At 43.1% G+C, this 9982-nt stretch overlaps 1 protein-coding gene across 1 annotated transcript; it reads right to left on the reverse strand.

Moving 5' to 3' along the window:
* Nucleotides 1–193: 193 nt before the first annotated feature.
* Nucleotides 194–4978, reverse strand: nr5a5 (nuclear receptor subfamily 5, group A, member 5). Its single transcript, XM_080523680.1, has 7 exons — nt 4720–4978; nt 3604–3719; nt 3213–3354; nt 1731–2494; nt 1400–1519; nt 1121–1268; nt 194–957 (listed from the first exon to the last, which is right to left on the reverse strand). Exons 1-7 carry the CDS (start codon nt 4817–4819, stop codon nt 710–712), a joined length of 1638 nt encoding a protein of 545 aa, XP_080379806.1. The 5' UTR covers nt 4820–4978; the 3' UTR covers nt 194–709.
* Between the last annotated feature and the right edge of the window lie 5004 nt (nt 4979–9982).

Consider the following 9982-nt stretch of genomic DNA (forward strand, 5'->3'; position numbering starts at 1 on the left):
GAGGTACAAGCAAAATTAAATAAAATTTGAGGTAGGTAGAGTCTAATCTTCTTCTACTCTTATAATTGTTCATTTAAGCGTCTTTGAGTGTCTAGAAAAGCACTATATAAGTCTAATGTAAGCACTATATAAGTCTAATGTATTATTATTATTATAATTATTTACAGACATTGACATACATTCACACAACCGCTACTTTACATGAAAGTATTCTTTATTCCAAACACAGATATTGTGGTGTATTGCTGAGACTTCAGACCTGAGCAGTATGGAACAGATACGATGTCATGTTTGACATGATGTGTTTGCAGTCTTCATAATGGTTACGTGAGAAGTTACCGAATTTGGCAGTGTTTAGTTCTTACATCCATCAAACTGAATACTCTGAATAATGACAGTTAGCTTCAACAGATCATCAGTTGGCTATGGGGTTGTGTAGTGTAATACTGTTCTTAAAAACAAGTAATGCTTAAATTAATAGAGAGCAGCATGGAGTAAGTAAAGGTTGCCCCTAACCACTGCTTTGGGGTCATATTTTCCCATCCCCTGAATGGATAAGGTTAGGATTTAGTGTAAAGCAATCTGATACTAGATCTGTGGTTAGTAACAACCTCTTACTAAAGCTAAGAGAAAAGTCTTTAGGGGTTGTATCAGGTTAGGGTTAAGGCTTAGAGTTGGAAGACAGGGAGCGCACACACAGAGCAACCCTTCAACTGTGCTTGGCATGCAGCATCTCTGTGAGCAGGGAATTGCAGGGTAGGTCGCCCAGCAGGTGGCGCTGGTACAGGTACTCCTCCACCTGCAGGCTGATGCTGCGTACCTCAGGCAACCTAAGCAGCAGCTGGCCAAACTTGTCTGAGTGTTCTGGGTGGCTCTGCAGTGTGTGGTCCATCAGAGTCCGGTTCACTCTCTCCTGAGTCTGCTCCACCAGCCTGCGGTCCTGCACCGACTTCACATCTGTAGAAAAGACAATAACTCAACAACACACGCAGACCAAATACAAAACACTTTACTAATACTAAACTGGCACAGACACAAGTAATTAACACTTGTTTTGGCTGAAGTAGACCAGCCACACAGAGGTACAGGTCATCATTTATTTCCAATAGAAAAAACTCGCCAGGGTTGAAAAGGACCAGGTATTTGAGACACACAAATTCCTGTCGGTCCAACTGGAGTGCCCTCAGTTTGGACACCAGATCCTGAGTGCGAGACACCAGGCTACTCAGAGTGGCCCCTGCCTGGGACAGGATGGTTGACACCTCGATCTGTGACAGAGAGAGAGAGAGAAACAGATAGGGCTACAGTCATTTTATTATACCTGTCTATTGCCTCATGAATAGAGAGACAATGGTGACAATGTATGTACGACTCAGGTGCCATTAGACAGGAGTTGTACCTGTTGTCCAGTTACCAGATAGATGCAGCCCTCTTTGCCGTAGGTCACCTGTCTACATAGGTGATCCAGGACCAACAGCTCACTCCAACAGCTCTGCAGCAGAGCCATCTGGTCTTCCACCTGTAGAAATAACAACACCTTGCTATATCTACGCACTGACGTCACTGTACATCACACCACCTTCCAAACACCTGCTATCCAATCCACTTCAAATCAGCAGTACATATATTGTATATATTTCACATTACATTTGAGTCATTCAATTCTCCCTATTCCTTTTTGTATTGCCCAAAAGTTAGCTGTGTAGCACTTCTGAGTATGACTTCATTACCTTGAGCTCCTTGAAGAGAGTGCTGTTCCTGGACCATTCCACAAGCCCAAACATCGTCTGGTCAGCCATCTTGCACATGATACTGAATGTATTGAGGCGGTCATGCTTTCCGCGGCTTGCTTGCTCTTTCTGCAGGCTGGCCAGAACCTTGGCACAGAGCTGGGTCTCGTCCGGCTCCCCCTCCAGAAGCTGTTTAAGGAAGCAAGGTGTGGGAGCCGACATCGATGTGGCGGTTGGTGTTGGTGTCGGAGTAAAGGATCGCGCTGGGGTTGAGCTTGGTGTTGAGCTCGGGGTTGTTGTTGGTGTGGTGAGTGGTGTGAGTAAGTTGCTGTGTGTGGGTGGGGTTAGAGGGGCTGCAGGGACTGGGTTGCAGGTGAGAGGCATGTCCCTCTTCTCCTGGGGGTATCCATGGAAGGCACTGTGGTGGAGTCCAGGGTAAGGCAGAGATGTGGGAGCTAAAGCGCGGTCTCTGTTCATGGTGCAGTCCAGGAGCATGGGGAGTTCTGATTGGCCCATAGTTGATGAATAGGCCTGAGATTGGTGAAAAGGGTCAGTGGACAGTGACATAGATGTCTGATTGGGCATCATGTGAAAGTCATTGGAACCTGAGGGCCGATATGTTTGTGCACCTTCCAGTTTGATGCTGTAGGGAGCAGTGTTTGGCTGGTGGTAGACCCCACCTCTCTGCTGTTTCATCTGCCTGTCCCGACGGTACAGAGGTCCAAACTTGTTCCTACCTCCTCTCATTCGGTCTGCCCTCACCGCTGTTGGAAGAGACAGTTCTGTAATCAGTGCATGGACATCATATAAACATAAAAAATTACAAATAAAATAAAATAAAATAAAACTGCACTACACCTTTTCACATTATTCAACAATAGGTGAGAAAGAAATATACTTTCCTCTTTCTGTTTGTAACCAATAACATTTAATTTGCCTTAAATACCTTTGCCTTTCTAACAATTGTTTTGAAAGATAACGTTTTAATTGGATATTACCGGATCAATTAACCTGAATCAGTTAAATATCCAAGAATTCAACCCCTGAGTCTGCTTCGACACAGCAGGCCTATTTGTCAGCAGATTTAATCTGCACTTGCACTGGTTTATGAGTTCACAGATGAGTCATATGAAGGGCATGAACACAACATGGCTGACAATGGTACTGTAGGAGTACAGGAAATAATAAAATGCCCTTATGTTTGTATTGACAGATAGACAGACAGACAGACAGACAATAAGAGGGACTATGATTGATTTGGGAGACACATGTTGTTCATACTCTTCAGCTAATTATTCTTGCCTCCAAGGCTCTCCTCTGCTTGTACTCCTTGTTCACTTAGGAATACTTGTAACCTAATTTCCTACAGTTTGATATTCTCTCACAGAAAAAATGTGACTGACAATGCCTTTGAATCAAACATATGAATATAGATTTTCATACAAACAGCTTTTTTGTGAGTGTGTGTATTTGGAGCTGTACCCTCTCTCTTCATGCCCACAGCCAAACACTTCTGGAAGCGGCAGTAGGGGCAGCGTTTCCTCTGGGAGGGGTTCATGGGGCAGCTCTGTCTCTCTGCACAGGTGTAACGCTTGTTATTCTGCACTGAGCGCTTGAAGAAGCCCTGCAGAGAGAGAGAAAGAGATTAGAGAGGTTGTTGTCTATGTCTGCTGTGCTGTAAGCCAATGGGGAAACCACTTACTGTAGATGTTGAGCTGGTTGAAAGCCAGAACTAGAGTGTCTTTAAGCCAGAACTACAGTGTTTCTAGTCAGAACTATAGTATCTCTCAGGCAGAACTGAAGCAGCTTTCAAACAGAACTGTAGTGTTTCTTAGCCAGAACTCTCAGTGTTTCTCAGTGTCTTTCAGCTCACCTTGCAGCTCTCACAGGTGAGCAGGCCATAGTGGTATCCAGACACTCTGTCCCCACAGACAGGACAGCTCTCCTCCTGGTCTGGCCTGACCTCTGGCTCTGTCTTCAGCTCCTGAGCTGGGAGAGGACCAAATGTTGGGGTTATGTTATGCCAAGGAACATTATTCTTATGTCAGAAGAACAGAAATCCAGATTTCTTCTTCTTTTTTTTTTTTCTTCTTTTTTTTTAAATGAGCCCAGCGTAACAAATCAATCATTATGTTAGTACTGGGACGAGGCACTCTGATTGCAGTACAAATAGACCACACATAACACATTATTGAGCAAACATTGTGTACCAAACATTCAGTGCTAGCACAAAATACAGGTCAAATTGTGTAATGAATTTGTGATTGTTGCTACTGTTGCCAGCAGAAGTATTCCAAGGACAAGTGTTCCGAAACAATGGGAGTATGTTCTGTCATCTAAGTGGGTCATATGACCTGTGACCAGGTTTATCGTTTAGTAGATGAGAGGTAGTGGATTCAGAACAGCCAGAGTGTTACATACAGTGTCTTATCACCCAGATTAGATCGGCTAAACTATAAACTGCGATATGGCCCTTACATAATTATTTCCCATTACCATGGGTTAGTGAATAGACACTCAGATAAATGTATAACATACACACATATCTTTTTAAGTTATTTTTTCTGAGTGGGGCAGTCCCACACATATTTTTCATTTTATTGGACAGATATAGTGAAAACAGACAGGAAAGTAAGTGAGAGAGGGCATGTCAGCAGGGCATGGGCCGGATTCGAACCCATGCCAACATGGGCATATGTGTGCACTGTAGACCGTGGTACTAGACCACTGGACCACCCTAGGCCGCTACACACATATCTTTTAACAGAATGTGACTGATTATAAATACATATATGACAATGATGACAACAACTACTAATGACAGAGACAATATTTGGTAAATGGAAAAGCATTGACTTCACATCAAGAATCAGTCACTCCTGCCTGTAACTATTATCACACAAATAAGTAATTCTCTGATATATGTATCATGTTCAACACCTTACATGTTGAAAATAAGCAATTCTCCTTAAGGCACCAACGTACTCACATGTTGACGATCCCGACGAAGACAATAACTCCTGAGGGTAATCCATGGGGTGATGGCCCAAAGGCAGGGGCAGGTCGGAATAATAACTGGGTAGGTTCATATTAGGTTGAGAGGAAGTTGGGAGCACCCCAACCTTGTCTTCACAGCCGGAGGGATCAGGAGCCCAGACAGAGACAGAGACAGAGAGAGACAGAGGCAGTCCCGGTGGACTGATGCTGTGTTGTGGCCCACTGGAGGACTTTGATCCATAGTGAGGGTCATAAACCCTCTCCTGACTGGCACTCCTACCCTAGTCAGAGGAGAGAGCAATCTGCTGGAATTCTGAGCAGGGAGAACGACCGTGAAATCAGTACAGGAATAACTAGTCATCCTTCAGCACTACTGATAAGATAACAGTCCACTGAAGACAGCGGGCCATTACTACGACTACATTACTACCGTTACTACTGAACACCTCACACTGACTACATTACTACCGTTAATACTGAACACCTCACACTGACTACATTACTACCGTTAATACTGAACACCTCACACTGACTACATTACTACTGTTAATACTGAACACCTCACACTGACTACATTACTACCGTTACTACTGAACACCTCACACTGACTACATTACTACCGTTACTACTGAACACCTCACACTGACTACATTACTACCGTTACTACTGATCACCTCACACTGACTACATTACTACCGTTACTACTGAACACCTCACACTGACTACATTACTACCGTTACTACTGATCACCTCACACTGACTACATTACTACTGTTAATACTGATCACCTCACACTGACTACATTACTACTGTTAATACTGAACACCTCACACTGACTACATTACTACTGTTAATACTGAACACCTCACACTGACTACATTACTACTGTTAATACTGAACACCTCACACTGACTACATTACTACCGTTAATACTGAACACCTCACACTGACTACATTACTACTGTTAATACTGATCACCTCACACTGACTACATTACTACTGTTAATACTGAACACCTCACACTGACTACATTACTACCGTTAATACTGAACACCTCACACTGACTACATTACTACCGTTAATACTGAACACCTCACACTGACTACATTACTACCGTTAATACTGATCACCTCACACTGACTACATTACTACTGTTAATACTGAACACCTCACACTGACTACATTACTACTGTTAATACTGAACACCTCACACTGACTACATTACTACCGTTAATACTGAACACCTCACACTGACTACATTACTACCGTTACTACTGAACACCTCACACTGACTACATCACAATCCTATCATCTAACAAAACATGTGTTGGGTGTTAAAGTAGTCATTATAATCGACAATCCTTTTACACTTCTAATCTGATCTAAGATGATGACATGTCATTGAGACCTGGTTTGAGTGTTGTGTTCTGTATAAAGAGAGGATATATACAGAACCTAAGACCATAATGCAAGCACATGTTATATAATGTGATGACTTCACTTCCCTCACCAGGAGACTAGTGAGAGACACCAGGAGACTATTTTATCAAAGTCCTAGATTCCAGATCAATTCACAGATGAGGCCAGATAAGCACATGCCATTCAACAGCCTAAGGAACAGGTAGCCTTAATTATGTGCAGACTGACGTCAAAAGAGATAAAGCAGTCCAAGGGTGATTGGTTATATTACCAGCTCATCTGTCTGCATTTGGATTATGAAATTCATTGACAGAATGGTCCCTGCAACTCTATCATGTCAGATAACATCAGAATTATACACTTATATGGAGTACAAAGGTTTAAGTGATCTACTGTATTTTGTCTCTGGAAATAAGTAAAAACGTACAGTGGGAAGTGTCATGGAATTGTTTAATATTGTGTAAACTAAACCACAATACTTAGGTCTGCTATTGTAATCTTTCATGTTCAGAAATCACGTACCACTTCATGATTAAATCAAGTAATTTAAATCTATAGTGAATTACAGAATAACTATAGAATATTACAATTCAAAGGTAGTTTTATCCACTAACTTGCAGTATATGTATCAGAGAACCTTTTTTCTAACAAGACATTTTACTCATTTGCAGTGCCATCTGGTGGCAAACAGAGACAACTTGAGATCTTGGCAACTTGACAACAAATACAATACATGGTCACAACTGGATGACCTGGATTTTGCTGATGATCTGGCCCTCCTGTCACACAGCCATAATCACATGCAGGACAAGACCACCCAGCTAGCAACAACATCCATTGGAGCAGGCCTTAGGATAAACAAGGAGAAGACAAAACTGATGAGGATTAACACCCTGACCACCATCCCAGTCACCATAGACGACAGACCCATCAAAGAAGTCGACTCCTTCACCTACCGTGGCAGTATTATCGATAAACAAGGTGGCACAGACAGCAATGTCACTGCCAGGGTAGGCAAAGCTAGAGCAGGCTTCATTATCCTGAAGAACATCTGGGCCTCAAGGGAAATAACAACACCAACGAAGGTGCGCATCTTCAACTCCAACGTCAAAAGTGACCTTCTCTATGGTTCGGAGACGTGGAAAATGACAAAAAAGACGATACAGAAGATCCAGACATTCATTAACCGCTGTCTGAGGCGCATCTTCAGAATCAGGTGGCCGGACAAAATCAGCAACAAGGAGCTGTGGCAGAGAGGGAGCCAGGAGCCAGTAGAGAGCCAGATCCGGAGAAGGAAGTGGGGATGGATTGGCCACACCTTACATAAGCCAGCAGACACCACCACACGCCAGGCCCTGACTTGGAACCCCCAGGGGAAGCGGAAGAGGGGAAGGCCCAAAAACAGCTGGAGGCGACGGGACACGGAGGCAGAGCTGAAAAGACATGGTACCAGCTGGTGAGAGACGGAGAAGATAGCCCAAAGCCGTGCTGGATGGAGAAGAGTCGTCAATGGCCTATGCTCCCCTGGGAGTTAAGGGCCTAACAAGAAGAAGATGTGTGGTGTGTGTGTGTGCAGGGCAGGCCCTAGAATTTTGGGGCCCTAAACAAGATTGTGTTTGTGGCCCCAAAAGACTCAAGCGCAACCACCAAATCACACACACTTCTCAAAACTGAATGAACACGCACGCACACGCACGCGCACGCACACGCACACGCACACGCACACGCACACGCACACACACACACACACACACACACACACACACACACACACATTGTCAAAATGGCAGGGGCACAGTGGTTCATCAAACTGGATGCATTGCATGACTTCTGGCAGCTGCAGCTCGATTAACCCTTGTGTGGTGTTCGGGTCAACCGGACCCGTTTTACATTTTTACTTGGTGAGAAATGGTACAAGAATACATTTGATCAATATGAAACTCCATGGCCTTGGCTTATTTTCTATGAAAAACATGTAAAAGTTTTTTTTTTTTTTTTTTACACATCCTACAATACCCCAACACATTTATGTCCTTCATAAGATCTTCGGGTCATTTAGGCCCGGATGCACAGAGACACACAGAAACATACACACACTCACACTGACACTCACTCACTCACTCACACACCTCTGCTCTAGCTTTCCCGTGACAAGAAGCCGTCTGCTCTCGCACTTTTTACCCTTTGAAGTGCAACATTGTAAACATTTTTACATTTTCTTGCACTGTACAGAACGTATGCAGCAACTGCAAAAAGTACATTTGAGGTACACACACTGTCACATTCTGTGCTTCATGTGTTGTGTAGACAGGCATACCCATGCACACACAATTGTAGCCAGTGGTATTTCAGAATTATTTGGGATTTTTCAGACATAATACTGTATTTGTCGAAATACAGTATTATGTCTGAAAAATCCCAATAAGTGACAGTGAAAACAGTGTACATTCCGTTCGTGTTTTGTGATTCAGCATTTGCAGACATTTTTGAGAGATGTATTTCATAGCTATTGGCAAAAAAATCTTAGTTTGGTTCTTTCATTTCTATTCTTGTTCATCACCTGTATTTTCTTTACAGCTTTTATTATAATTTGATAAATGTGAAATTCAATTGAGAATATAAATTCAAAATAATAAACAGCAATGAAAACATTGTTTCATTAACATTTTTCCTAGATAAGTATGATTTATGACACCCAGGTCTTTATTATAGTGGATTTTGCTTTTTCAAAGTTAGGGGCATCATGTGCGTAAAAACGCTTCTACTCATCATGCTGTCGTTCGGCCCCACCTATTCCCAGGGGTCTGACACTTTGTGGGTTGTTACTAAGCATCCTCTGCTCCAGCCTCTCCAAAGGGCAGCCCCCTAGATCCACTAGAACAAAAGATATGCACTTTTGAATGTGTACACAGTACCTATTGTGCATTATTGGGTACAGTACCTGTTTGTGCCCACAGGAGGCGCCCTTTAATATTATGGGCTATTTTGGGGCTTTCTTGCGCCCTGAGTATACCCCCTTGTATGGGTCACCCTTGGGACTAGGAGCACCGTGTCAAGACAAGTGCTTTTAAAACCCCAATGATGTCCCGGGTCAACTGGACCCGAACACTACGAAAGGGTCCAAAAAGTGAACATCACACAATATATAATTAAAATAAATGCTTAGCTGAGCACCTTCAATACACTCTTTGAAGGCTACAGCTACCGGAGGCTACCTTCAGCCTCTTCATATCTTCAGCCTCAAATATATTCCATTGTGGGTTCAAAACAGAGGAGACTTATTTAAGTTTTTCTCTTGGGTTGAATTCAGTTAGGTCAGTCACCCTCTGAGCCCTTGGGGTGGTGAACAGCTGTCATCACAGGGTCATTGAGGGACATGTTGAACCACAGGGCATTGACCACAATTGGGAATCTCTCAGATTCGAACTTAACTGACATTGATTGTGTAGGTAGGGGAGGGTTCAATGTTTCACACTGCATCTCAATCATCTGAAGTGGTTTCCTTTCCTTGACTCCTTTCTTTCATTTGCACTGAATTGAAAGGACTTGATGAGTGGAAGTAATTCTGTTTTCACAAATTGTTGTCGTAAGGTCAGTGTTAATGGGAATAGTGATTCGGGTTGATTAATAAGTTACTGTACATGACGCATCATTATTTCAGTTGTCAGATCAGTTGAAGACTGCTCCATCAGGCCTTCTTGTCTCTGTCCACAGATCTTGGCTCAGGCCAAGCTGCAGGTACCATTCCCAAACTCAGCATAGTAAACAAGTTGACCTTGGGATGAGTTGACCCCATAATACATTGGTGTTTATAGCTGAGGCTAGGGTTGGGTAAG

The sequence above is a fragment of the Nansenia antarctica genome, assembly GCF_963989245.1.
Source record: "Nansenia antarctica genome assembly, chromosome: 2".
In the NCBI taxonomy this organism is placed as follows: Eukaryota; Metazoa; Chordata; class Actinopteri; order Argentiniformes; family Microstomatidae; genus Nansenia; species Nansenia antarctica.